Source organism: Podarcis raffonei, chromosome 2 (assembly GCF_027172205.1).
Source record: "Podarcis raffonei isolate rPodRaf1 chromosome 2, rPodRaf1.pri, whole genome shotgun sequence".
Classification (NCBI taxonomy): domain Eukaryota; kingdom Metazoa; phylum Chordata; class Lepidosauria; order Squamata; family Lacertidae; genus Podarcis; species Podarcis raffonei.
The window spans coordinates 106,670,803-106,698,304 of NC_070603.1; the positions used below are offsets into that span (position 1 = coordinate 106,670,803).

Genomic DNA, 27,502 nt, shown 5'->3' on the forward strand with positions numbered 1-27,502 from the left:
GGGACCCCTGACCATTAGGTCCAGTCGTGACCGACTCTGGGGTTGTGGCGCTCATCTCGCTTTATTGTCAAAGGGAGCTGGTGTACAGCTTCCGGGTCATGTGGCCAGCATGACTAAGCCGCTTCTGGCCAACCAGAGCAGCGCACGGAAATGCCGTTTACCTTCCCGCCGGAGCGGTACCTATTTATCTACTTGCACTTTGACATGCTTTCGAACTGCTAAGTTGGCAGGAGCAGGGACCGAGCAACGGGAGCTCACTCTGTCATGGGGATTCGAACCGCCAACCTAATTGGCAAGTCCTAGGCTCTGTGGTTTAACCCACAGCGCCACCCGCGTCCCACACCCCATTCAATACATTCTATTAAATTAAAGTCCCGCAGTGGACACCATACTACTACTACTACTACTAATAATAATAATTTGTTATTTATACCTCACCCATCTGGCTGGGGTTCCCCAAACACTCTGAGCGACTCACAACACAATATTCAAAACACATTAAGAAGAAGAAGAGTTTGGATTTGATATCCCACTTTCTCTGTAAAATCGAATCAAGGCTGTGGTGCATACCCCATTGCGAAAGGGGTTTGTGTCCGTGTTGCTGCCGCCACCCAAGATACAATTCCGCACTGAGAAGACACTCTGAAGCATCACTTTGCATCGAGTCTCTTCCACAGGCTTGTTGGTCCCACAGACCAGAATGCAGATCAGGTTGTGAGATGGGGGACAAAGTAGGGAGAAATTATGTTGCTGTTGGAAGTGCTGGAAATGTGGAGATTCAATACCTAAAGCACGCCATGTACAGTGTGCAAGAATTAGTTCAGATGATTGGAAGGCTCTCCATAGAATAAAGTGGGTTTTTTAAAAAGTGCTATTTTTTAAAGGCTGTAGTGACCTTCAGCACCACTATCCCAAAATGTGGCTCAGAAAATGATCTGATGCACTTCTACTGCTGAATGAATCTAACCAAGCCTGGTTCTGTGAACTGCCAGGATGGGAGGTCCCTTGGGAACCATATATAGCCTGCTTTGAGTTCTCTGGAGTGAGCTGGGTAAGAGCAACATAGGGATTGTTAAAAAAGGTACCTTATTCATATGTTGTTTCTGGTGGTTGCTTTTTAAAAAGCAAATGAGGTTACCAAAATCACTCCTACAGCAGCACTTGGGCACATATTGTTAGTGCTAAATGAACAGAAAATAATGGACAAAAGTACAGAAAAGGCAGGAGAACATGAAAAAACAAAACACTTTCCCTCATCTCTTCTGGTAACAAGAAAGAGAAAAAACAGACACCATTGGTTCCAAAAGAGCCATTTTATTTTCTAAGAATTGATAGAGATCTTCTTCCTCCAAAATAAATACAAGTACAAATGCGCACCCGGCTGCAGCAGAAAGAAGAGCCGGGGGCCTACAGGGCAAGGGGGGGTGGGATCAGGCAGAGCCAGGTTCCAAAAAGCTATAGTATCAAAATGTGCGAGTGAGAAGACAGCGGCCCTGCTCTGCAGAGTGTCGGTAGGACTGGGCCGAGGAAAGGCTAATGGATCAGGGCAGGTACTATGATGCAGGGAAAGGAGGGGCCGGGGTCTGTGTGTTGGTGAGTGTTTATGGAGCAGCCCAAATAATTTACATTCTCCCACTATTGTACAGTATTTTACAAAGGCCCAGGGGACCTCAGGACCCAGACAGTGGGGTATTGTCCTTGGGAGCTATACAGGCAGCTGGGTGTCGCTCACGCAGCTGGTCAGGGCAATTCCAGGCATGGAAGAAGGAACGGCAGGCTGGCACAAGAGGTAGGCTTGCCCACACGGAGGGCACAGTGCTCTGTGGGTGTGCTCAGCACACTGGAGGGGCCTTGGGTGCTCTACGCAAGCTCCCGCAGCCTGGCCACTGAGGGCCCAGGCTTCTTGAGGCTGGAGCTCCCCGCTCCCCTCTCCCGTACAGTCCAGCTGCACCGAGCGAGCAGCCTGGGCGGGAGCCCCGGTGAGGGTCAGTCGCTCTCGCTGGAGTCGCTGCTCTGCTCTCCTTGCACCTTATTGCGGTGCTGCATGGCCCGGTGGTAGGCGATCTGGACAGACTTGCGGATGTTGGACTTGCGCCCCTCCAGCATCTTCTCCTTGTCCAGGTCCTGGTTCACACCCAGGGGCACGAGTTTGGTGCGGGGCAACCACTGCCTGCAAAGGAAACAGAGTGACCCAAACTCACTAGGGGTGCTTGCCTCCCCTGAAGGGAGAGGGCTTCCCTGTTCTCCCAAGTCTCACCCCCCGCATCCTTTCTCGGTATGGGGCAGCTCCACCCCCAACTTTATCCACCAGGTTTCCTCTGCCCAGTCATGGCAGCACCCCATCTCTGCAAACATCCGTTGTGGGTCCTTACCAGGTACGCTTGTTGTCAAAGAAGAGGACCAGGTAGAGATGCTCCCGGGCTTCCTGAGTCATCTGCTCTCCCAGCTTCAGCACCTCCAAGGGGGGGACGGGGATGGGGACGCCATGGTGGAACATCCCTTCCCGTGGCATCTTAGGGTCAATGATCTGCCAACAGGGGAAGACTGGACATCAGAGAAGGGCAACTACACAGATGTTGCAATAGAGCATAGCTGTCAAGTGTCCCTTATTCAAAGGGACAGTCCCTTATTCCAGCACCATGTCCCGCTGCTGTCCCTTATTGATGGATGTCCCGTAAATGTCCCTTAAATTTCAAAGGAAGCAGCTCCTCTCCCTCCCTCCCTGCCGGCCAGGGAGGAGGGAGGCTCCAACTGTGTTGCTTGGCTGTGTTGCTCACCCAATAAGAAGTCTAAGAACGACTGGGGGGTGGAGCTTGCATGCCTTGTGTGTGGCTGGTTAATGCAAGCTGAGGGGTTTTTTGAATGCTGGACGCCATTTTGTTGCACGTGCTGCTGCAAACTTTGCAGTGCAAAGCCAGGTCTGGGAGCCATCTTAAGTTGAGGCTGCATAGGCCTTGTGGTGCATGTGATTCAGATTCTATTCAGTTGAACCTCTGGTTACAAAGTTGGTTGGACAGTGTTCTCGAAGCTACAAGCATGAGTTTGACCAGACTGCAGGAGGACAGGAAGACTGGAGTGCGGTCAGGCGAGGCTGCAGGTCCCTTATTTTGGCTGCTGGTCCCTTATTTTCAAATCTGTAAGTTGACAGCTATGCAATAGAGAAATTGTTGAGCGTGAACACACACACACCAGACAAGGAAAGGCTGCACTCGTATGCAGAGTGCTGGAGTGGGGAAACTCCCAGGTTCGAGCCCCAGTTTAACTGTGAAACTCACCAGCTGGCCTTGTGCAAGTCTGTATATGTCAGCCTAACCCGCACAGCATGCAAATTGACTGCCCTGAGCTGCTTGGAGAAGATGGAAATGTGACAAGTAAACAGATTGGGCAACTCAGCATTGAGGCTTTAAGGACCAATATGGCCTTTACACGTTAAACAGCCTGAGTTGTTCACCGCTCACAATTGCACACATATGCTGCTAGCGGTCACAGAATTGGGATTCTCCCCAAACCTTTGCTGTCTGCAATTCTTCCTGCCCCTTAAAACAGGTTTCTGTCCTTCATGGGTGTTGAAGAAACATTTCAAAGGCTCTTGTGTCGTGCGCAGTAACGTGATGAGACATTAGAGAAGTGCGCAATCTTAAAACTTAAATGTTGCGTTTAGAATAAATTACTAACGCAACAACCATTTAACGTTTCCGTTAACTCCAGGCTTATGCTAAAAGGTACTGATTAGGCAAGTAAAGTAGTCCATCTATATCGTTGCTAACAGACTGGTTGTATGGTTGCACAGCTTAGGGTTTAAGGTTGTGCAGGCTGAAATCTTGAGTTCAATTTTCAACAAAAAAAAGCACTGACAGAAGGTAGTAAGGCAGAAGCTGTGGACCCTTGCTCATCCAGATGTTGTGGACTACAACTCCCATCATCCTTGACTATTGGCCATGTCGGCTGGGGCTGATGGGAGTCGGAGTTTTCTCTCTCTCTCTCACACACACACAAAATTACCCTTTTTTCTCCGCAAGAATTAGAAAAGTCCATTAAAAAACAACAACTGAATACTGTGTTTCTGTTGGTTTCTACACTAAGTAGCATTTTCTAATCTGCATAAACTTTCCTTTCTCACAAGACCTGTCCTTGAAGCTTCGCTTGGTTCATAACCTCATTTTCTACTATTGTTTCAAAAGGTGCATCACCCCTACCAAGGTTTCCAGTGGCCTTAACCCTCCTTAACCCTCCTCCGTGCATATGTAGGCGTGCTCATCAAACCCACCAGTGCTGGATAAGAGGGGTAGCCCCTGCACTTGGCCCACACCAGGTCCAGGGCGTCCAGAGGGGAGTCCTCATCTTCAGACAGCCAGCCGGCCGATCGGCTGATGCTCTTCCGCACCACTGCACAAAGACGGAACGAGAGGGGAAAGGGTGTAAACGCCATCCTTCTCACCAGCCCCACCTCCAGAGAGGAAAGCAGAGGAAACGCTGCCCCAAATACTCACTGCCATGGCCCACCCCTCGGCCGGTTCCCACCGAGTAGGACTCGTTTTCTGTGCCCGACGTGTCTTCGCTGCTGTCCTCCGGGAAATTCACGCGGGAGAAAGAGGGCTTCCCTCTCCCTTGTTTGGAAGGAGTTGTGCTAAATGGGAGGAAGCAGAAGCAGCGTTAACTTTCCACGTTCCGCAGAAGCCTGGGAGATTGCTACAGGGTACAGGGTTATAAAGACTAGGACTAGCCGCCTGAGAAACAGTTTCTACCCAAATGCGATTTTGGTTTTAAACGCATGGATGCGGGTGGTGCTGTGGGTTAAACCACAGAGCCTAGGACTTGCCGATCAGAAGGTCGGCGGTTCGAATCCCCGTGACAGGGTGAGCTCCCGTTGCTCGGTCTCTGCTCCTGCCAACCTAGCAGTTCGAAAGCACGTCAAAGTGCAAGTAGATAAATAGGTACCACTCCGGCGGGAAGGTAAACGGTGTTTCCGTGTGCTGCTCTGGTTCGCCAGAAGCAGCTTAGTCATGCTGGCCACGACCCGGAAGCTGTACGCCGGCTCCCTCGGCCAGTAAAGCGAGATGAGCGCCGCAACCCCAGAGTCGGTCACGACTGGACCTAATGGTCAGGGGTCCCTTTACCTTTACGGAGTCTGTATGGGAGTATATTGTATTTAAAAATGGGGTATCAGAGTTTTTAGGGGTTGGGATAGCTGGGATAGCAGGCTTGTTGGGTTTTGAATGTCTTATGTAAATTTTTCAATTTCATTGTTCTGTATGGGACAATGACAATAAAGATTATCGTATCGTATCGTATCGTACCTCCGCTTTAAACACAGAAGAGGGAAAGGAATGAGACCAGTTCCCTGGGAAGTCCAAGAAGGATGTACTGCAGGAACTTCCTGCATTCGATGCCAGGATTGATCTCGCCACTAGAACTTTGGGCAAGCATGGCAGGTGAGGAAAATGTCCTCAGCCTCCCATTGCAGCATACGTCAGAGAAGCCCTCATGGATCAGACCACAGGTCTACTTAATCCCACATCCTGTTTCTTGCTGCGGCCAACCTGATACTGGAAACAGCATGCAGGTAACTTGACTACTAGTCGCTCATAGCCTTGAAACGTGCGTAAATTTCTTTTTATAGAGGCATACAACGCAAGCAGCATTGAAAGGCGTGTTGTGTACACTGCTTCATCTGGAACAGTGCCTGGATTTACAGCAGCCTGATCCACAGCCATGACTCACAATACAGTGCCTAGAACCTGGTCAAAGCCACTACTTTTGCAAAATCAGCCATTTCCTTGTGGCACAGTTCTGCTTTTGGCCCACCATTATCCGGAACATATCAATGTATACCCGGCAAGCGGTTGTGCTAAGACCTTGTGGCAGGGCGGTGCATGTGTCTGACAAGATTCCCTTCAAAACTGGAAGGGCAGTTTACAGAGTTCACACTTGCCACCTGGGAAACTGCCTGACCTGGGACTATCCATTATTCTGCACTGTGCACCTAGGCTAAGGGGGGAAAGAGGCCCAGCCTCACAGCTCCATGCACTGGGAAGGATCTCTTGGTACCTGGTACGGTCCGAGGCGGCGCTGCTGCTGGTTGTGCTGCTGGACTCAGATTCAGAGCTGCTGCGTGGAAGGTTGTAGTCGTTGCGATAAACTAGGAAGCTTTTCTTGACCGGCTGATTGCCGCTGCTGAAGCCGTTGGCTGGCAGATCTGCAGAGGGTGGGGAGGGGAGGGCAAATCACAACAGGCTCCGATACAATGCCTATAACTGAATTCTCCAGTTGACAAATGCAATGGCTTTCTCCCCGGCCAACCATTGCACTACAAATTGTGAAAGCTGGATTCAAGCACAGATGGATCCATTACAACAGTGTTTCCCAAACTTGGGTCTCCAGCTGTTTTGGACTACAACTCCCATCATCCCTACATAGCAAGCTCATTGGTCAGGGATGATGGGAACTGTAGTCCGAAAACAGCTGGAGACCCAAGTTTGGAAACACTGCATTACAAGCTTTTCTTTTTTATCTGTTCTGTCCCCTCCCCTGTTCTCCTCCCTCATGCTTTTTACATCTTTCTGTGCCCTTCCCAGCAATGTACTTTCAGCCTCTGTGCCCCATCGGCTTCCCAGAAGACCCAGCCCCTCTCTTTTCACCGTTGACGTTACTTTTACCACTTTGTTAACTGGGACAAGGTGCTTAACCTGACACAGGCAATACTCTCATATCAAACTGTGGCCACTTTATGCGGCACTGAACTAAATCTGCAGGGCACAATCTAACAAAAACGGCTTGCGTTATTTAATTCCTTCCTTGCACATATGCAGAGTTTGCAGCAAATCCCACCTCCCTTCCAATATAAGCATCTCCACTCGTGACATGGGACTTGTTGTGGAAGGAAAACCGTCCACACACTGTCTCAACTTGGACCCATTCCTCACTCACCCATTGGAGTGTCATCTGCCGATTTGTCGCTGTCGCTGTCCGAGGTGGAGCTGGGCCGCGGGCTCCTCTTGCGCGGCCGCCGGGACACCATGATTGGCAGCTGAGGGGGTCCCACGGGGCTGTTCCCGTGACCCGGAGCCAGCTGGCTGTCGCGGTTCTTGGGCGGGCGCCCCGGACGCTTGGGGGGCCCGGCCGTTTTGGGGTTCTTCTTGGAGAAAAGCACCGACGTTCTCCTGCCGACTTCGTGTGCAGGCGTGGAAGATGAGTTGGGGCCAAGGCCTGGAAGGGCAAGCAGTGATATTACTCAGAGGATGAACACGAGCACTTCCCTTCAGTATCCCCACCGCCCGTCTTTGGAAGCTGAACGGGTTCATCTGAAGGGATTGCAAATTTTAGGTTATATATTCAATTTATATATTTTTAAACTGTTGCTATATCTGTATTGTCCCTGTTATACCTAATTGCAAATTCAAATACATCCCTATCGTGTTTTATGACTTCCTTGATATTGTATGTGGGCTGGAACTGGTCTGTGACCAAAATAATAATAAAATTCATTCACTCAGGAGTTCCAGAGTAGGGGATAACGCTAATAGGAAGTGGCAGATCCCACTCTATGAGCTGCTGGGAAAACACTGGGAATCTATTAGGGCTGATGCCAAGGAAGATGTTACTGGGTGTCGATGTCGATATATCATCCAAAGCCGGTTTGAAAACCCGACTGTGGGGTTGCAGCGCTCATCTCGCTTTCAGGCTAAGGAAGCCAGCGTCTATCCACAGACAGCTTTCCGGGTCATGTGGCCAGCATGACTAAACCGCTTCTGGCGCAACGGAACACCGTGATGGGAACCAGAGCGCACAGAAACGCCGTTTACCTTCCCGCCGGAGCGGTACCTATTTATCTACTTGCACTGGTGTGCTTTCGAACTGCTAGGTTGGCAGGAGCTGGGACAGAGCAACGAGAGCTCAGCCCGTAGTGGGGATTCAAACCGCCTACCTTCTGATTGGCAAGCCCAATATCATGATGTTGAAAACCAGGTATCGCCCAGCCCTAGGTGTTATACCTTGAACCTCAGCCCGGGTCTGCTTGCCATGCCCCTTTCCACAGACCCGAGAGATCATCAACTGAAGTGCAATATTTTCTGGGAATCCTCCCGAGGAGGACATGCTGTACTGCTCCCCTGGCCAAGCCCCTCCCACTCGTGGAGGACCCTGCTTGTGCTACAAGCAACCCCTGCCTGGCTGGGAACTGGCTGCTCCACGCGGTCCCAGGCCCCGCCACCCACCTTTGCCGGTCTCCTGGCTGCTGCTCTCCTCGGCGGCACTGTCGGTTTGCGTGTCCTTCTCGCAGGGGTTATGGGCCGGCAGGATGATGCGGGTCAGGGGGCCATGCCCATCCCTCCCCGACTCCCGCTGGTGTGCCAGTTTGCGCCGCAAGGCCGTAATCTCCTTCTTGATCATCTTGGCCCGCCGGCAGCAGCCCACGCTCTGCTTCCCGGCGCTCACCTCGGCCAGGCGTTCCACCAGCAGGCCCAGCTGGTCTTCCAGGGGCAGGTGCTTCTGGTTCTCAGACAGCAGCATCCGCTCCTCGTCTGCGCCAGCAAGGAAACAAAGCCCAGTATAAGAAGGAGGCTTCTGCCGATGGACCAATGAGAGACCAGAACCCAGGAGGCAAAGAAAGGAGGCAGGGGTGGGGGAACCTGTAGCTCTCTGGGCATTGCGGGACTACAACTCCCATCAGCCCTTGCAGTCAGGGATATTGGGAACTGGGATGGGACAACAGCCAGAGGACCACAGGTTCCCCAGGCCTGACACTGTTACGCAGCATCTCAGTCCCTAAAAGGGGGGAAACGGAGAGCAGGAAAGCATCATGGATAAGGATGGGGGCGGTTGCCTTCCACAATTCCATATGCATGCAGTTTTAGGTGCATTTCACATCCCTGGGAATTCAAGTAGCTTCTATCTCCACCTCCTTTCGTTGAAAGTTTGTTAGGTTCCAGATTTCTGATTATAAATCTTAAGATGTGTTCATTTCTTCCTCCTCTCCAGCAGCCAAGCACATGGAAAAGTAGCTTGTTGGACTATCTGTCTCTGGGGCACTCTGGCATGAGCGAGTCCGACTGTTAACAGCCTAGCTATAAGGATGGCCACCGTGGACTGTAGCTACCCACCACTGCCCCATACATAATTCTTATCTGGCTCCTGGCTGCCAATATCTTAAGGCACGGTGAAAGCCTCACCAATAGTTTCAATGATGTGGAAAAGCGAGGAACATATGAAGTTTTAAGAAACAGATATACCAGACTTTGGTGGTCAACCTCTCTGATGTGCAGATCTGACTAGAGTTATCTTGCACTTTTCTGAATTTTGCAGCACAGTTCTCGACTTGAAAAAGTACCAAGATACACATAAAAGTGCTTTTTTATAGAATAAAATACATGTAGAAATATGTCCCTTTGAGACAAAATATGTTTAAAATAGTGTATTTGTGAGAAAGTGCATTGAAAGCTACATCTGGAGTACACGTGTTGATATGGATTTTTTTTAAGAAATGCAGATCTGTATGGAGATGGGAAGGAAGGAATTTATTGCTGAACACATGCAAACCAGCCTTCCTCAGCCCGGTGCTTTTCAGATGTTTTGGGCTCCAAGTCCCAACAGTCCCAGCATGCATGGCCAATGGCCAGGGATGATGGGAGTTGTAGTCCAACAACATCTGGGGTGTTAGGAAAGGCTGAAACTGATATGGACTGGAAACAGACTGGTCCGTAATTCTTGCAAAAATGAATAAATTAAATATTGCAATTTAAAAACAAACAAACAATGAAGATATTTATGAAAAACACGGTTGTCTGCATACTTTCTTTAGGGGGCAGACCAAAGAGACCTTTCAGACAGGGCTGTTAAAGACCGAAAGACAAGACCAGTACCAACAGCTCTTAAAGAAGCCCTCAGATGTCAAGGAGATAAACAACTATCTGACTTTTAGAAGACATCTGAAGGCAGCCCTGTTTAGGGAAGTTTTTAATGTCTGATGTTTTATTCAGTTTTTAATCTGTTGGGAGCCGCCCAGAGTGGCTGGGGAAACCTAGCCGGATGGGTGGGGTATAAATAAATCATCATCATCATCATCTTTGCATCCTCTTCGTCACAAAGCAAAGAGGAGGGCAGTTTCTTGAGTCTAACCCACAATACAAAGGGCTCAGTGCTAAAAGGATTCAAGACAACATAGGGTCCTTTTACTCTTGGCTAAAAGCCAGGGTAGCAAACAAACAACCGTAGAGGCTCAGGGTAAATGTAAGTTGCCGGGTGAGAGGATAGGTGGGAGAGAGGAGAGGCCGCCGGAGGATGGTTTGTGTAAAGAAAGCACATCACGATGTTTTCCTTCCTGGAGGAAAATGAATTCCACCCCCCACCCCACCCTCCTTCTTATTTGTTGGCCTAGATACACATTGGAGGATTGTTTAATGCTTGTGCCCCGTAAAAGGAAAAAAGAAGTGAGCCAAATGCCACTAGGCAACCTCTTGTCTTGGGACTTGAGAGGAAGGGGAAAGTTGCCAAGAGGGATTCTAGTAGTTGAAATTCTGCAAACCACCTCTGGCAGCTTGTCAATATACCAAACTGCAATTTTTGAAGGCTGGTGGGCTGCTGCAACAGGAAAGTTTTGGCCCAGGCTCCCACTTTCTTAGCCCCTGCAGCTCTGGAAAAGTCTCCTTTAGTTAGCCTTCCTCTTTTCCAAATTCACCCCTGTGACCTCCTCCTCTCGGACCACTTCCATCTTCCTCCGTGATGCTCTCCTTGCCCAGCCCCTCCTTTCACCACACTTCTTCCCCAGGAGGCCTGCCTCTTTCTAAAATCGCAGCAGCTCAGTTCGTGCCAGCCAGGTCCCTCCCTCTACGTGCCCTTAGGGCAGGCAGCCAACACTGCCAGAAGCTCCAGCCCTCCCACAAAACCCTTTTTGTGCTTTGTGATAAAGGCATCTCGGCAACGGATGCAATCTCACTGGGGAGAGAAGGCAGGGGCTTTCTCTTCAGACACCCCTTTCTTCCCAGTGGATCCAACCCAAGTGAATGCCAGCTTCTGCCCAGGCAGGTTTCAGCTCTGGCACTCCTGCCCCTACCCAGGCAGCCACCATCCCAATCTCTGGGCATTAGCAGTTTCTTATACTGACCGTTCTCGGTGCTTCGCAGAGGCGCCTCGTCGGCGGCCATGGGGAAGTGCATGCCCGTCTCGAAGTCAATGCCCATCTTCTCCGCTTGCCGACGCGCCTGCCGCAGCACGACGTCCCCTTGCTCCCGCAAGCGGACGGCTGCCCGGTAGAAGATGGTGTCTTTGGCGTTGTACTTCAAGCAGTTGCTGACGATCAGGTTGAAGTCCTCTTCGAACTCGTCCAGGTTCAGGTAGCGATAGCCCTCCAGCTTCTGCTTCATGGTGTAGAAGTCCATCGGCTTCTTGATGTGGTCCAGGTAGTCTGGGACCTGCAGCGGGCAGAGAGAGAGAGAGAGAGAGCAGAGCGGCTAAGAGATGGGGGAGATGGCCGCCCCGGGGTGGGGGATCCCTGCTCCAAGAGAAGACGAAACAAAAGTTAGAAGCAGTCCCGAAAGCCTCTCGCCCAATCTGGAGCAATTTCCCCACGGAGAAAGGGGCACTGCCATTCAGCGCGGGCACACAAAGTCGGGCACCTTCCCCCAAGGCCCTGTGAACGGCGTTCTCCCACCCCCACCTTCCGAAAAAAGAACGAACATTTAGAAAGGCGGGTCGCTTGCAAGGGGATGCAAAAAGCAAAGCTGGCAGGCTGCTCGTGAAGAGGTTTGGGACCTTGCTCCCAACTTCTGCTGCTCTGCATGTGCTGCAAGTCCCCTAAAAGTGTCTGCCTGCAGTCTTCCTCGCCATACCTGGCTACCCCACCTATTACCTCTCAATTTCCTTTCTCAATAGGCCTCAACCTCAACGCACCACTCTCTCTGCATCACAGGAAGTTCTCCAAAACCTCTCTTGCCAGGCCCTGCACCACCCTGACTAAGGGCTGGGGATAAACCTCTTCTTCTTGCTAGGTAAAGATAGTTCCAGCATCCTCCTCCCATATATAACAAAGCTGTGTGACAGAAAAACAGGGTTTTTTAATATAATTAGGCTGTACTGGATGGAATAGAGCAAGCCTGATCTGATGGTAAGTTTGTACTGCTGAGAGGTGGGTCAGCAAAAAAATAAAATAAGGGAGCGTCCTCAAAAAAGGGGGCTGATAACCAGACATTTCCAGTAATCTACCACACACATTTGCCTCGGCCTGCAGTGATCTATTCAAACAATTTGTTTTTTTATCAACAGTCAGAAATGTAAAATGAACCTTTAAAAAAACAAAATACTTCGGCTGCAGAGTAGACAATTCACTTTGATGGAGTGGTGCTGATTTTGTGTATTTTTGCCTTCCCAACTGCCCAACCTAGAAGCAGAATCTAAATCTGGACTGAATTGTTCCCTCTTTCTGATAAAGACAAGGTACCCCTTGAAGGCTGAGTTTTGCTTCTTCGTAGCTTTTCTACTTTCTGTATTTATTGAAATTAAAAACAACGAAGATGTGTACTCCGCTCTTCTTAATTCCTTAATACGAATGACGCATTGACCTTAAATAGCAGTACGGCTTTCAGAGGAAGAGTATGAAGGACCGGCGACATTGGGAATGTAACACTAAACCATGACTTGGTCCTACGTAAACAAGCAACAGTGAGACTTGAACTCGTCCACTGCCTTCCGCATGACCAGAACAAGGACTTTGTGAACCTCTATCTCCAGTTTGTGTGTGTAGAAGCTCTAAAAGCAGTCTGGCTGGGCAATGGTGTCATTATTTCCCCTGGTGGTGACCAGCGTGTAGGGCAAACAGATCCTCTTCTATAAGAGAAGTCACATAACCCCATACAAAATCAAAAGGAATAGAACAGTCCAGCTTGAGTTTAGACGGCCCTTGTCAAATTGCCAACCTGTAACCCCCTCCCTGCTCCTTCATGGGAAACTCTTGGGGCTTTTATCTTGGTGACCTGGGTGACTCAACACATTGGCCTCCCTCCTCTCCTCACCCTGCAAAACGGACAATTCCCGAAGCAATTTTTGGTGGTGACACTGACCACAACCCACCCCCCTCAGGGTGGCGTTAGAATTTACCTTCTCATTCGTTACCAAAAACAAAGATGGCGGCCAACTGGAGTGGGCGTGGGTGGTTTTGTTTTGTTTTTAAAAAGAGGGCCTAGGGCAGGTGTCAGCAGTGGGCCGTCCCAGAGCACGGAGGAGCAAGGAGACCATCTACTGACGCCAGGCCTGGAAATGGCGTCTAACCCTGTCAGGAAGCTTTGGACCATCGTACATTCGAGCTACTTGCCCAGCCAGCGGGGCCTCTGGTGCCTTTCGCACACACAACGGCCCAACCCTGTGGGCGTGCGAAGGAAGGATCAGGGTTGTTGGGGGCACAGGACAGGACAGGCCCAGCGCCAGGGCTGGATGGGAACAGAGCAAAGTATAAATTGGGGGTTGAGGGGTTCTTACTTCGTAGAGTTCTGTTACCTCAGACAGCGGGACCGGCTGGCTGAAGATGTTGCCCGTGTCCTTCTCCTGGAGCTGCTCCAGCGTCCGGCGCAGGAGGATGAGGAAAGGGGTCAGCTGCATCTCCAGGGCCACCTGTTGCATTTTGATCTGAAACACAGAGCGGGGGGAGACATTGAGCTCCCGGGTCCCTGGGACAGTCCGCTGCGCCTCAGCCGGGGACCTCTGAAGTAGCATGGGGTTAGAAAGCAACAGCGCCCAGGGCAGAGGGGAGGGGCAACTGATGACCCTCCAGGTGCTACAACTCCCCACCCCCCACCAAGTCCCTGACCACTGGCTGTGCTGGTTGGGGCTTGCCGGAAGTTGGGAGTCCCCCATAAACTCTGCGCTGTAAGAGAATTTCACTTACGGGGCGACCAAGCCATCTTTGGGGCAGCTGGCCTGCCATTATGGACTTGTGGAAGCCCCCAATATGCTGCTGTAATACACCCTTACCCTCCTCCTCCTCCCGGGGAATGCAGAGGTGCATCATGGGCAATCCTGGTGCTGCTTCGCTCCTGCCATGTCGGAACATGGCCTGGGAGCGAGCTCTGGGGACAACGGGAACTAAGTGTGAACAAGAGGGGAGCAGAATTCGCACTAGAGCCGACAATTCACATCTGCACAGGAAGTTTTTAATGACAGTTTTGTTGCGTTTTTAATATTTCGTTGGGAGCCGCCCAGAGTGCCTGGAGCAATCCAGCCAGATGAGTGGCATATAAATAATAAAATTATTATCTGGAGAAGCTTGGCCCCTCCCCAAACACCCCTCAGACAACCCCTTCAGGAAGGGTTTGACCACCCCATCCCATAACTCCCCTAGGAAAGCCCTGTGCTCCCCTCTTATCATGCCACTTGGCTACGCTGCAGAGGTCCAACGCTTCCCTCTCGCCAGTCCGCGCCAAGCGTGTCTCCCTCCCTCCCCAGGAGAGGACACCCCAATCTCCCTTTCCCGCCGCGGTTACCGTCTCTCTCTTGAGCTTCTCCCGCTTGCGTATTAACTCCACCAGCAAGCGCGCTCGTTCCAGGTCGTGGCGGAGGCGCTGCCAGGATTTCAGCTGCTCTTTCAGGGCCCAGTTCTTATCCTCTGTGTTATCTCGCTGCAGGAACATCAGAGTCTATGAGAGGAAGGGGCATCCCTGCCCCCTGCCAGGTCTCCACGGCTCTCGAAAGAAGAGCGGCAGCTGGCTCCGCCCAGGGTTGCTACGAGGAGCTGAGGGGAGGGGGGCAGTGGCAAACGCCAGAGTGGTACAGGGCACGGCAAGGCAGAGACCCCTTTGGCGGGGTTGCAAGAGGAGGCCCGGTGCCTTCCCTCTCCCTCCTGGCAGAAGGAAGGAAGATGCACAGAGCTGCCTTGCACAGAGTCGGAGCGCCCTGCATGGACTGTCTACCCTGAATGGCGGCAACTCTATGGTCATGGAAGAGGGCTTTCCACCCTCCCACCCTCCGAGAGTGAGCCTGCAAAGCTGGTCCTTTTTGGTTAAGCCAGGGGTCAGCAAACTTTTTCAGTAGGGACGCCGGCCCACTGTCCCTCAGAGCTTGTGGGAGGCCGGACTATATTTTGGGGGGGAAATTGAATGAATTCCTATGCCCCACAAATAACCCAGAGATGCATTTTAAATAAAAGCACAGATTCTACTCATGTAAAAACACCAGGCAGGCCCCACAAATAACCCAGAGATGCATTTTAAATAAAAGGACACATTCTACTCATGTAAAAAGACGCGAATTCCCAGACTGTCCGCGGGCCAGGTTTAGAAGGAGATTGGGCCGGATCCGGCCCCCGGGTCTTAGTTTGCTTGCCCGAGAAATCAGCCTAAGCTTCTCCCGCACAACCCCATGCTCCTTCAAGTCCAACAAACAATGGCAAGCGGGTGGCCATGCACCAGAGGCCTTGCTCTTGGCCCTGCAGGCACCTGGCAGTCACGCCCCACTCTTCCCCACCCCCACACGTTCGCCCTGGCCCCCAACCTCAAGGGAAGACGTACCTGCTCAGCCTTGGACACGGGAGGAGGAGGGGCCGGCCTCCCGGGCTCGCAGTTCCTATGTGACTGCAGGTGTGTCTGGAGCCGGCGCAGCAAGGGCACTCCGTTGCGGGACTGCCTCTTCAGGGTCCAGTAGCTGTGCAATCTCTGCATGAACTGGCTCTTCCTCTGGAGGGTCAAGCGGTTGGTGATCTTACTGAGCCTGCAGGGGAAGAAGGGGCGGAGCGGGGAGGGTCAAGCGGTTGTGTTGCAAGGCCAGGGAAGCACGGCGGTTCCGCCTGTACCACAGGCCTAAGGAAAATAGTTCAGCGGCGTTACTGTATTGCAGAACACACCGACAGCGGGGTTTGGAGACGGGGGAAAAGAAAACCTGGGTTCAAATCTCCTACGCGTCGTGGAGCAGCCTTGGCCGTGTTGCTAGCTCTCAGCCTTTTCCACCACTTTCATCAACCACAAACGTCAGAGATGTGGCGCTGATGTTATTATTGCTACGTTGCTGGTGAATGAGAGTTCTGCAGTGGTCTTTTCACTTTGCCCTGCCTCAGAATCCGTCCATCTGTGCACCGCTAGGAGACCAGAGGAAGGGCTGCCAAGGAACTAGGTCACGAGCAGGGAAACTTTGGCCTTCCTGACGCTGCTGGACTACAAGTTCCCATCATCTGTCGCCATCCACTATGACGGCTGGGGCTGATGGGAGTTGTAGTCCTGCAAAATATCTGGATGGCCAAAGGTCCCGCACCCCTGAGCTAGGTGAAGGATGAGGCTAAAATTGGTTTGCCCAAGCCTGGGACATGGATGTGGCACCTGGTTAGATCCTGAACAGGGGGCAATATCCACCCACCAACTTTCTCCATGGCTAAAATAGCCTGTTTGGCATCCCATCGTTGGCCTCCGAAGTCTGAGAGTGAAAAAATCAAGAATCTGGTGGGGTGGAACGCCTTTTCCTAAATACATCACACCGCCAACTAAAGGACCAGGATGCACCTGGGATGATTGAGGTTTAATGGACAACTTTTTAGATCTGACCTGGCCTCAAATCTCTCCTAAGCCGCCAATTCACTGTCTCTCTGCTTAACCCCGAGCCACAGTTGCCACTTGCCTCTTCGCCCCTGCATGGGACAAGAGCACTTCTCTGCAGTCAGGAAGACGAGTGGCTGGTGGCTGCAGCAACAGAACCGCTGGGAGCCCCTGCCCTGGAAAATAGTAATGTTATTCTATTTATTGATTGATTATGACATTTATATCTCACCTTTCCTCTCCGCAGAGCTCAAGGGGGCACAGGAGTTCTCTGCCTCCCCATTTTATCCTCGCATCAACCCTATGAGTTAAGTTAGGCTGAGAGGCTGTGATTGGCCCAAGGCCACCCAGCGGACTTCACGGCCAAGTAGGGATTTGAACCCTGGTCTCCCAGCTCCTAGGGACGCGGATGGCGCTGTGGGTTAAACTACAGAGCCTAGGGCTTGCCAATCAGAAGGTCGGCGGTTTGAATCCCCGCGACGGGGTGAGCTCCCATTGCTTGGTCCCAGCTCCTGCCAACCCAGCAGTTTGAAAGTACGTCAAAGTGCAAGTAGATAAATAGGTACCGCTCCAGCGGGAAGGTAAACGGCGTTTCCGTGCGCTGCTCTAGTTCGCCAGAAGCGGCTTAGTCATGCTGGCCACATGACCCGGAAGCTGTACCAATAAAGTGAGATGAGCGCCACAACCCCAGAGTCAGCCACGACTGGACCACGACTGGTCAGGGGTCCCTTTACCTTTACCTCCCAGCTCCTAGTCAAACACCCCAGCCACAACACCACATTTGGCTCTCTTACGGGAAGCCTGCAAAGCAGAAGATGAGGGCAACAGCTTTCTTAGCTGCTGGTGCAACTGGGACTCGGAAGCGTGTTGCTTCTGAACCTGAAGGGAGCATCTAGCCAGTAAGATTTGTAGCTATTGACAGCCTTATCCTCTAAGGAACTTAAGGTACAGATTTGCGGGCAATTTGCCTTTGCTACAAGGCTAGTTTCATTAGCTGTGGTGGGATGGAATGCTGTATTTTTTAAAGCATTTTGTACACTCAAAAAGGTGCTCAAGAAGTATGCAGCGACAAATTAAAGATTTGCCTTGTCGGCAAAACAGACCATCGAGGTCCATCGAGACCAGCATTCTGTTAACAGCCGCAGCCGGCCATGTAACTCTTGAGAAACCCACAAGCAAAGCAACAAGGGGAAGGCCTTCCCCTTGGGGATGTGGTGACACACAGCGGAGGAAACACCCACCACTGCCGGGCTTGTTTCCTGCTCCCAACGGACAGGATCGCAGAACCGTCGTCCAGCAGGAGAGCATTTTTCACCATGCAGCGTTCAGCCTGGAGTAATTTGCTGCCTTGCTGTCTTGCCCACACAGGTGAGACAAATTCAAAAGCGGGGTTCCAAGGGAACACAGAATGGAGTCCTGCCCGACCTTGTCGTCAAACCGTTTCTTTGGCCATAAACAATCTTCTGTACTCACATAGAGAGGAGTTGAAAAGGAAGGAAGAAACAGGAGACCACCTTACCGCTTAAAAAACGGGGTGCTGTTTATGGACAGTTTCTAAAATGTTTTTAAATTGTTGTTTTATTGCTAGTAATCCGGTCAGGGGTTTCATGACGCCGGAGCGGTATATGAATTTTTGTAAAATGGATAAAATAAATACACACCCCTAAACAGTGTTATTTTTTTTAAAGAAAAATAAGGTACCCTTGAGTAGCCCCAGAAAAAAGCACAGCCCCTAACTCCTGAAATGTTTGTCCGTGCCAACATTAGCAGTAGCCGTTCTCCACTTATTCCCAAAGTGCTTCTCCTTTAGCAGAAAGATATATATATATTAAATTATTTTTAAAAATTAAATCTTGAACAGTCATATGCAAACTTACTGAACAAAACTCCCATGATGGTAAAAAATAAAATAAAATAACTTGCACCCTCGTGCAGAGACACGTGCGCAGTAGCTTGAGAATCGAATGGGGAATCTGTGGCCCTCCAGATAAAGCCGGACTCCAATTCCCATCAGCCGGCATGGCCAATGGTCGGGGACGATGGGAGCCGGAGTCCAGAAATGTATGCAGGGTCTCAGAAAAGCCCAGTTTAAGCCCCTGATCAGCTGTGGAGCTTGCACAGCAACCTTGGACAGGCCAGCCTCTCTGGAGATTATCCCACTGGTTATTCTGAGGCTAAAACGTTCCCTTGAATGTAGACGAACTGCAAACGTAGTAAATAAAAAAGCAGGCCTTTCACAAGCACCCAACACGTTTTCGTCTCAAGTGGGTGTGGCCCAAGACAGTTTGTACATAGCAGGCCTCTGGATTAGGCACCCCAAATACTGATTGACATCCGATGCCCCTTTAAATGGGTGGGGTATGATTGGTTTGCTCCTCTTCTTATTTTATTACGTATTTTGCGTTTTTTGATATTGTACTTTTATGCCGTGAACCACCCTGAGATCTACACGTATAGGGCAAATATATAAATAAGAATAAACAATAAAAACCCAGGGATTATTTTTTGCCTGCGCTGTACAGACCAGCCTGCAAAGCCCCAAGTAACCCGGACAACGACCTCGCCGCTTCATGATGTGGTTCCAACTCATTAAGGATGTGGAACGAGCGGCTGGGGTGGGGGGAAGAGAGGGCACCCTACCTGTGGGGAGGAATGCAGGGCACCGACACCACCGGCGCAGCCGCTCTCTTCTCGGCCAGGATCTTCCTCGCCTTCTTCATCTTAATCCGGGACTTGGCCTTGGCCTTCTTCACTTTCTCCGAGCTCCAGCCTTTCCCGTCCTCCTCCTCCTCCTCTTCCTCCTCCCCCTCGCTGTGCGAGAGGGCGGGCAGGCGCCGCATGGAGCCGGGCGGCGTGTGGATGTCGCAGTAGGCCGTCTTGCGGACGCTGAAAGAGGTCCCGTTGGCCCCCGTCTCGCGGACGGGCTCCATTTTCATGTAGAGCCCGGCCTGCTGGGCGCAGGTGACGTGGAAGGCGGTGTAGCAGTTGGCTTTGTGGCACTGGATGCAGGCGCCCGAGCCTCGCTGCTTGCAGATGTAGCACGTCAGCTTCCAGCGGGCGGGAGGGATGTGCTCGATGCTGTCGATGGGCTCCAGGAAGACCGTGTTGGCGAAGCACACCTCCGGGATCCAGAGGGCGCACACCACGTGGGCCCAGCGCCCGTCGTCCGTCTGCTTGAAAGCGCCCCCTTTGTTGGGGCACAGGGCGCAGTCCACGGCCCGGGAGGGGGACTGCAGGCAGCGGCGGCACAGCCACTGGCCTTCGGGGATGTAGGGGACGCCGTAGCACTCCTGGTGCACGGCCAGGTTGCACATGTCGCAGAAGAGGATGACATTGCTGTTCTGGCACTCGCCGTCGTTGCAGATGCAGCAGACGGCGTCCTCGTCCACCAAGGCGTTGGGGTCCCCCTTGTTGTGGCTCTCAAAGTAGGACTCCTTCTCCAGCCGGTCCATCAGGTACTCAAAGATCTCCTGGGGGATGGGGCTCACGCCCTCCGTCTTCCGGCGCTCGTTCATAATGTCCAGCCAGATGTAATCCTCCTCGTCCATGTCGTACTCGACCTCCTCGTCCAGCTCCTCGGCCGACTTCTCAATGTATCTGGGGCGAGCGGGGAAGGAAAGGGACAAAAGCACACGGCTCGGTGACCGGGAGCGACTGAGAGCCTTTACAACTGAGAAAAGCGACTATAGGGTTGTTGGCTGTTACTTGCATCTTTCCACCCGGGCCTGCCCTTTAAATGCTAGAGGTCAGGGACTGGCTAGATGACAAGGAGAGGTGGGAGGCACCAGCTGGGAGACCCCCAAGGGAAGCCCCAGAGCATGGAGATTGGTGGTGGAACACAGAGGAGAGGTCCAAGGGAGAATGGGAGGGAGGAATGGTTGGCTGCTGAAGAAGCAACAGGCTTTAGTGAGCAAGGAGAGCCTGTGACAGGGAGCAGCTCAGACTCAGAGGCTGAAGCACAGAGGGAACAAGAGGCTGCAGGAGAATCCCAGGAATCTGCCTCTCCTGCTGCAACGAGCTCCTCTCCCTCGTTGTCTCTACGGACACACAGGGTGATGGATAGGGCGGAACAGAGATTGCAGGTGCCCCAACGTCGTTTGAGGCTGCTTGGGAAAGGTCTGGGGTAAAGAAGTTGACTATCAGCCCTGGCAACTGCTCTGTTAGTCCTGTCAGGATGTGTCACTGAGCTGTGTGCAGTTTTCTCAAATCAAGAATTCACTACACTGCCTAACTCTGCAACTTGTGTGTTGACCATAGCTGTCAACTTTCAGATTTGAAAATAAGGGATCAGCAGCCTCGAAAATAAGGGATCAGCAGCCTCACCTGTCCCGGGAACAGTCTACGGGATATCTAACAATCCAGGATAGCAGCCGGAAACGGCGCTGGAATAAGGGAATTTCCCGCAAAAAAAGGGAAGGTTGACAGCTATGGTGTTGACCTGCATCTGGCCCAGTTCTGAAGCTACACAGTCTGTTTAAAAAACATGATTTGGTTGCTTTGAACTACAGAGGGAGACCTGTTACCCCTAGGCCTGAAAGCAGGAGCACAACAGGACAGGTTTTGACTGGCAGCCTAATACTAAGTGTTGCCAGTTTGTTCCACCTTGAGAGTCACTTGTCATTTGTTCACTTCCACCATTTTATGCAGAGAATTCTGGAGTTGGAAGGGACCACGAGGGTCATCTAGGCCAGCCCCTTGCAAGGCAGGAATCTTTTCCTCAATGTGGGCCTCGAACCCACAAGCCTGAGATTAAGAGTCCCATGCTCGACTGACTGAACCACGGCTGCTGCTTCAGTGCTCTCTTCCTGGCAGAATCAGCTGAGTACCAGCATGAGCTCTGCTTGCCATCCCTCTTCCTCTATGCTGACAATTCTGGTCACAGCCATCCAAGCCCTTTTTCCTTTGACCTGGGGTGAGGGGGAGAGAGAAACCTATCACGTCACTCTGTGAAAATCCTTTCATGCAAGCCGCCGTACTACTTACAAGTGAGTGAACCGGACTGGGGGAAACACCGCTGCAATCAGACAAAGTCTTCCAACTTCAGCATAATGTACCTCTCAAAAGCCAGGGGTAGGGAGGTGGTGTTGGGGAATTAAGGAGTCTCTCCAGGCAAGAACACTTTTTTTCTACCCTGCCCCCTGATGCCAGGGAATTCTGTGGCCACCGGGTAGGAATACTGCTGTTCCTGATTCTCCTCCCGAGGTGCAACCATCCCCCTCCTGTTAGGAAGGGAAGAACTCTTCCTTTGCCCAAGGGACACAGGCTGCCTTGGTCTCCAAGCTGCTACAAGGCGCAGCCAGGAGATGCCCTCCGAGAGGGAAGTGCAGAGGCCCCTGAGAAATGCTCAGCAGCACCTCCTTAAAGTGCTCTCCTCCCCATTTGAGAACCTCAGCTTGGATGGAGATGATTAATAATATTGTATACCACTTAAGGGGGCACCTAGCCCATCTAGGAGAAGGAAAACTCTGATCCTAAACCACCAATGCTTTGCAGGATACCATCAGGAGAAGAAAAGGCGAAGGAGTAAACAAGGGGTCAGCAAACTTTTTCAGCAGGGGGCCAGTCCACTGTCCCTCAGACCTTGTGGGGGGGCAGACTCTATTTTGAAGGGGGGGATGAATGAATTCCTATGCCCCACAAATAACCCAGAGATGCATTTTAAATAAAAGCACACATTCTACTCATGTAAAAACATGCTGATTGCCGGACTGTCTGCGGGCCGGACTGAGAAGGTGATTGGGCTGGATCTGGCCCCCGGGCCTTAGTTTGCCTACCCATGGAGTAAACCCACACAAATCCTGAGTGGGGTCCCTAAGGCGGTTGGATGGCACCTTGTACACCTCCTTCCTGCAACTCCTGCAGCCACGCTGGTGCCAAACGTACTGCTCTGCTTTCCTTTGGACCAGATCAGCGAGGCTGGGCAGCCCAGGACCTCCCCACACACTGCCCAGGCTGGTGCCCCAGGGAGGTCACTTCAGTGCTGTTAATGTAGCAAAAACAACACGGGAGGTAGCAGCTACGAGTTACCACTCTCCGCAGTCACAGCAGGTGCTGTGATTCTCCAGCAGGGCTGGGTGATATATTGATACATTGCCCAAAACACGTTTGAAGTCCATATTGTGATATCGGTTCCATAGTTTTTGACCTGGCACAATATATTGCAAATTGTGGTGGTGTGTGTGTGTGTTATGAAAAAATCACAATGTGGGGGAAACAGTGAAGCTGGACAATGCCTGTACATAGCTCCATCCTTATTTCAGACATTGTGATAGGTCAGTATATCATGATGTTTAGGGGGGTGATATATCACGATTTTGAAAAACCAGATATCGCCCAGCCCTATTCTCCAGTGGTCTGACTTCACCCCAGGAGGCGAACGCCATTGTCTCTCGAGACATATGGATGCTAACAACATACCACATAATATAAGAAGAATCTCTTAAGTTGCTTACATAGGACACAATCAAAACCCAAGCACAATCCCGCAAAGCCCTCTGAACCACAGCTCCATAGGGTGCCCCCAACCCACAGGTGGTACCTGTAATACGAGGAGGGGCGAGGAGGGGCATCAGGCGTGTCCTGGTCCAGCTCCCGGTACACGGCCTCTGGGAGCTTGGGCATGTTGCCCGCCGAGGCACTGTGGTGGTGATGGTTGGAGTCCTTACGCTTCTCCTTATTCTTATGCTTGCCGGCTTTGGGGGCGACGGACGGCGTTTCCGTGTTCTCCTTGTTGCTGTTGTTCTCCGGGACCTCTTCGGGCGCCTCGTCGTCCTCGGACACCACGTCCAGGTTGTCGAAGATGCTGATGCGGTGCACGCGGCCGTGCAGGTCCACTTCCACCATGCGCTGGGCCTGCGCGTAGGTCATGACCTCTCGGCCCGGCGACTGCGAGGTCTCAGAGGGGCTGGGCGACTGCTTGTTGGCCGCCCGGCCGTGCCGGCCCTTCTTCTTGTGCTTACGCAGAGGGGCGCTCTGCGGGGGCGGGGGGTTGTCATGGTCGTAGTGGTAGAGGTGGTACTCGATGCCGCTGTAGCTCTTGTAGATCTTGCGGCAGGTGTCCACGGGGCACTCGTACGGCGGCTTGGTGGCCCGCAGGTTGTGGCAGAACGTCTTCACGTCAAAGTCCACCCCCATGGCGCCTGCTAGCTCTGCAGGGAAGGGGGAACCAAGAGCGGAGAGGTCAGGGCTGGCGCACCACCCGGATACCTACCAACGGTTTGCTCCCCCAACCCAAAACACCTGTGCCGGGAGGAGCCAGGAGCTTCGCAAACAGGCTTCTAGCACGTCGTAACAGGACCTGCTCCACTCCCAGACTGATCTAGCACAAAATGCACACGGGGACCAGGCCAATTCCCAGAGGCACGAACGTGACAACCACATCAGAGACTGTTGTGCAAAATTTTGCACAGAACTGTACTGCTTCTTTTCCCTAACCAGGTATTACACCTCATCCTCTTTCTCCGGGGTTATTGCCAAATCACGCAAGGAAAAATGTGGGCAGCAGCCATCTGGGCACTAGGGACGTGGGATGCTATTCTACTCATCCCGCCTGATGCTGCCCATCTAAGGAATTTCTGCTGGTTGTGCAGGGAGCAGGACAGGTTCCGGTTTTCTGTCTGTCTAGCTCAGGGACAGGAAACCTGTGGCCCTTGAGGTGTTGCCGGACTACAACTCCCATCACCCCCTGACAGATGGCCATGCTGGCTGCGGCTGAAGGGAGCTGCAGTCTAACATTTGGAGAGCCTTGAGGTTCTCATCCCTGGTCTAGCTGTTCTCCGTTCCTCCTACAAATTGCTCCTCAAAGCCCACCTTTTCAGCAAAGCTTTTCCTGAACCTCTTCACTTTCTTGCCAGCTGACTTCCCTGTATTGCAGCCTCACAGAGTCAACTAATATAGCATTGTCGGCAGGGGATTGGCATGGTAAACATACAAACTGCAAAGGTAAGGCACGGAGCTCCAAAAATACCACCAATTGGCTGCACCAATAAGCCACAACCATGTAGCAAGTCTCTGTTGTGTCCACCTCTATTTCTAAGGCATGTGGCCAGTTTCCTTCCCTTCGTATTTTGTTTTTTGTGACCTTCACGCCTGTGATGTCCTGCAACATTCAAAGCCATTTTTACCCCATTATCCGTTCCCGTCTTCTCTCTCCACTCCATCCAAGGCAGGCCGTAAGCCCTCTAGACAGGGATCCTTCTCACTTGTATTTTCTGTTCTTTGCTAGGCACACTGCTACCACTAAATTTTAAAGCAGCAGGAGTCTGGCAGTGGCGGGGAAGGGAAAGAGTTTGAGAGTATTAGCATTAACCAAACTACTCATGGTATCCTCCCACTACCCCCCAGCTGTGTAAGAGACAAGCTGGGCCACAGTTATCCAGGCTCTGGTAACATCCCATGTGGGCTACTGAAATGTGTTACATGCTGGACTGCCCTTGAAGACTACTCTGGAATTTCAGCTGGGATGAAATACAGTGGCTTAGAATGTTAACTGCAACTGGCAGAATGAAACATGAATCAGAAGTTCTGAAACAACTCGACCAGCCCCAATCCATTTCTGGTTCTCAGCTTTAAAGCTCTGAATAGCCAGGTATCTAAAGGGCTACCTTTTTCTCCCCATGAACATATCCCCCTTCCAAGGCCCACTCAGAAGTGAGGTAGATGGCAAAGAACCACTTCCTTTTCAGCACCAGCTTTTTCAGCACCAGCTGAAGGCTTTTGTTCACCCCGGCTTTTAATGTAAACTAGCTGCAGGGACACGGGTGGCGCTGTGGGTTAAGCCACAGAGCCTAGGACTTTTCCCAATCAGAAGGTCGGCGGTTCGAATCCCCGTGACGGGGTGAGCTCCCGTTGCTCTGTCCCAGCTTCTGCCAACCTAGCAGTTCGAAAGCACGTCAAAGTGCAAGTAGATAAATAGGTACCACCCCGGCGGGAAGGTAAACGGCGTTTCTGTGCGCTGCTCTGGTTCGCCAGAAGCGGCTTAGTCATGCTGGCCACATGACCCGGAAGCTGTACGCCAGCTCCCTCGGCCAATAAAGCGAGATGAGGACCGCAACCCCAGAGTCGGCCACGACTGGACCTAATGGTCAGGGGTCCCTTTACCTTTACGTAGCAGCAGAGAATGACAACTAAGACAAGGAAAGTCTGGCTAGCAACATGGAATGGCCCTCGATTTAATACTACCCACAGTTGTGCAACTGAGAGCAACATCAAAAAGGGAAGTGAAAGAATGCCCGTCACTTGCCACTTCTTGCTCAGGCTCTCTCTCACACATTGCTTCTGTCATGCCATGGTGTCCCCTAGCTGGAGAGGAAATGAAAATTAATGGGAAAGGTGTCAGGCAACCCAAGTTGCATTGACTTCCTTTCTACAACAGGAATCAGACTGTAGTAGGAATGAAAATCCCAAGCTTTGCCTGTGTGTGCAGCCTCCAACCACTCTTTGCACCTGTTGTTGTTTACTACATTTCTATACCGCCTTCCATCCAAGGATCACAATTTACAATATAAAAACACAAAAATGTGCAAACAAAAACAATATCCCCCAATTGCTCTTTCCCTTTAGTAGTACACTCTGTTTGTTTGTTTGTGCATGTGTTGTTGTTGTAGCACCAGGAATAAATAGAAAAGGGCTGAAAGAGAACACTGAAGGACGCCAATCAGCCCACCACACCTTTTGGCCCTGATAACTCCCACATTGCCTTTCTCACCTGCGGCATCCTGTGCTTGGAGCAAGGAAGAATTAGCACAGAAAGGATAGGAAAGCAGATAGAGAGGCTTGACCCTGCTTTACACACTGCAAACCTTACATTACCTCTCTCATCCCACGCTGTGCCAGCAGGAGAACGATAACTACGGGAGAAGAACGAGGGAGGGCAGGTGGCCGTGAGGCTGCTCCCATCACACACCACCTTCCCTATCTCCAAGGCACCACAGAGAGATCACGGGAGAATGAGTGGGTAGCAGAGAAAGATGCCAACCCAGTATGCCACCACCTTTGCCCTCCTGCGGTGTACCACGAGGGCAATGGGTGGCGGCCATCAGGCTACCCACTTTTCACTCCGTGGACCTTCTTTACCTTTGTGGCACCTTCCAGCATAGGTGGGCAGGGCAAAAGAGCAGACTCGTGCATGCAAACCCCACGCCACCTCCCCCAACAGCAGGGCAGCAGCTGTCATGGGAGGGGGCAACCTGGGCAAAGCAGCTGTCAAGCCGCCTCCAAGGCGGTTCTCTCTCTCTATCTTCATGGTGCTGGTGAGAGGGGGGGGGGCAGAGAAGTCCGCACACCACATCCCCTGCTGTTGGGCACATTGTCCCAGTGGGCACTAAAGAGATGTTGCAGGACAACAACGCTGCTCCTATTATTATTATTATTATTATTATTATTATTATTATTATTCTGATGTGCTGGATTTGTAGACCGCCCTTCGCCCGTAGATCTCAGGGCGGCTCACAGCAAACCCATCACCCCTGGGGGGCGGGCCACGGATACCTGCTGCAATGGGAGGGAGAGGGGCTGTCTAGCGCGCGCGCGCTCTTCAATCTCATTCCCACGCGCGCGCACTTCCTGCATGCATCGGAGGTGGGGGGGGGGAAGTGTGGGTCGGATGTGGGGCAGGAGAAGAAGGCGGCTTGTGGGTTGGCGGGGCAGGAGCGGTGCGCGGGGGGGGGATATCGGAGGAAATGCCAGCCGGCCCGGCAATGCTTTGCCCGCCGCCTTCTCCCCCCTTTGCAAGGCGCACACAGACCCACGCAGAAGCAGCGGCAGCCCCCGTTCCCTCGGAAGAAACCCGCCCGCCCGCCCGCCCGCCGGGCGGCTTCCCCTCGCCGCTCGCCGCTCCCCTCCTCCTCCCCGCCCGCAGGCTCTCTCACCGCGCTCGGCCTCAGGCCCCCCGCCCGCGGCTGGGCGGCTGCTGGGCGGCTCTCGTGGCGGCAGGGCCCATGGGCCCAGCCCGGCCCGGCCCGGACAATGGAGAAGGAGGAGGAGGCTCCGGCGGCGGCGGC

At 52.2% G+C, this 27,502-nt stretch overlaps 1 protein-coding gene across 2 annotated transcripts; it reads right to left on the bottom strand.

Annotated features, from left to right (window-relative positions):
* Window positions 1-1,298: 1,298 nt before the first annotated feature.
* BRPF1 (bromodomain and PHD finger containing 1) lies at window positions 1,299-27,502 on the bottom strand. 2 transcript variants are annotated; one of them, XM_053378464.1, is made up of 14 exons: window positions 27,371-27,502; window positions 23,041-23,650; window positions 19,143-20,099; window positions 15,489-15,687; window positions 14,466-14,618; window positions 13,483-13,611; window positions 11,099-11,405; window positions 8,214-8,519; window positions 6,928-7,206; window positions 6,049-6,196; window positions 4,491-4,627; window positions 4,268-4,386; window positions 2,373-2,527; window positions 1,299-2,170 (listed from the first exon to the last, which is right to left on the bottom strand). In XM_053378464.1, the coding sequence occupies exons 2-14, from the start codon at window positions 23,634-23,636 to the stop codon at window positions 1,987-1,989; spliced, it is 3,669 nt and encodes a 1,222-aa protein (XP_053234439.1). In that variant the 5' UTR covers window positions 23,637-23,650; window positions 27,371-27,502; the 3' UTR covers window positions 1,299-1,986. The 2 variants fall into 2 exon arrangements, with proteins under 2 accessions (XP_053234439.1, XP_053234438.1); XM_053378463.1 differs by having other exon boundaries at window positions 13,465-13,611; window positions 27,371-27,501.

Excerpts from the sequence above, each read along its gene's own strand:
- BRPF1 (XM_053378463.1), bottom strand. The coding sequence starts at position 23,636 with ATGGGGGTGGACTTTGACGTGAAGACGTTCTGCCACAACCTGCGGGCC. Across the intron at positions 20,100-23,040 it reads CGCCCCTCCTCGTATTACAG|ATACATTGAGAAGTCGGCCG; the intron begins GTACCACCTGTG and ends CGCTCGCCCCAG. Across the intron at positions 15,688-19,142 it reads CCCTGCATTCCTCCCCACAG|GCTCAGTAAGATCACCAACC; the intron begins GTAGGGTGCCCT and ends CTTCCCCTGCAG.